At 59.6% G+C, this 934-nt stretch overlaps 1 protein-coding gene across 1 annotated transcript in view; it reads right to left on the bottom strand.

Moving 5' to 3' along the window:
- LOC104502371 (ras-related protein Rab-26-like) overlaps positions 1-934 on the bottom strand; it is a gene marked incomplete at both ends in the record, with an annotated part of 3,988 nt that overhangs the window by 2,072 nt on the left and 982 nt on the right. Inside the window, one exon of the mRNA XM_010146336.1 lies at positions 300-366. Within this exon, the coding sequence (XP_010144638.1) occupies positions 300-366 (67 nt within the window). The remainder of the gene's footprint in view (positions 1-299; positions 367-934) is intronic.

Here is a 934-nt window from a genome sequence, read left to right as displayed (position 1 = left end):
GCTCTGCCCCCTCCCCAGAGGCAGCGCACGCCTCGCTGCCAGTCACACCGCGGGACGTGGTGTCAAAACACCCTGTGTAAAATATAAAGCAACGTGCTTAAATCCACCAGGGGCAATGCCTCCGACACGTGGGGTCTGCACCTCGACGCGCAGAGACTCCTCCGTCCTTGGCGGCTGTTTCCTCTGGGGGAAACTGCTCCGGCGATTCCCGACTCACCTGGCCTGGAGCCGTGCCCAGGCGGCAAGGAGCTGGCAGAGGGAGGGGGCTCACCCCAGGATGCCGAGGTGGCTGCACTTACCGTGGGCATCCCGGTAGTAGGCGTGGGTGACGCTGCGGAAGCGCTCCTGCCCGGCTGTGTCCCAGATCTGGAAGGTAGATGGGAGCAGAGGGGTCAGCCACGACCCACCGCCACGTGGGCTGAGGGATCCCCCCAGCACCAAAAGCTGCACCAAACCCAACGGCACAGTGCAGCCCCAGGAAGCCTCTTCAGCCTTTGGCTTCCAGGGACACTAACGGGGAAGATGACAAGTGCAATAAATATTGAAGCTCTCCTCAGTGTGTGGAGATGGTGGTGCATGGCAGAGGGCTCCCAACATGTCCACCCACCGCCACGTGGGCTGAGGGATCCCCCCAGCACCAAAAGCTGCACCAAACCCAACGGCACAGTGCAGCCCCAGGAAGCCTCTTCAGCCTTTGGCTTCCAGGGACACTAACGGGGAAGATGACAAGTGCAATAAATATTGAAGCTCTCCTCAGTGTGTGGAGATGGTGGTGCATGGCAGAGGGCTCCCAACATGTCCCTTAATCGGAAAATCCATCCGGCAGATGGATGTGTGGGGACCCGCTAATTTAATTTATCGGGTTTTAATGCAGCAATCCATTTGCAGAGTGCCACGCTGCTGTCAGGGGCAGAGCGGCTCTAATGGGGTTACC

The sequence above is a fragment of the Buceros rhinoceros genome, unplaced genomic scaffold (assembly GCF_000710305.1).
Source record: "Buceros rhinoceros silvestris isolate BGI_N320 unplaced genomic scaffold, ASM71030v1 scaffold30882, whole genome shotgun sequence".
In the NCBI taxonomy this organism is placed as follows: Eukaryota; Metazoa; Chordata; class Aves; order Bucerotiformes; family Bucerotidae; genus Buceros; species Buceros rhinoceros.
The sequence above is the reverse complement of the archived record's forward strand: the minus strand, read 5'-3'. Positions and strand labels throughout refer to the sequence as shown.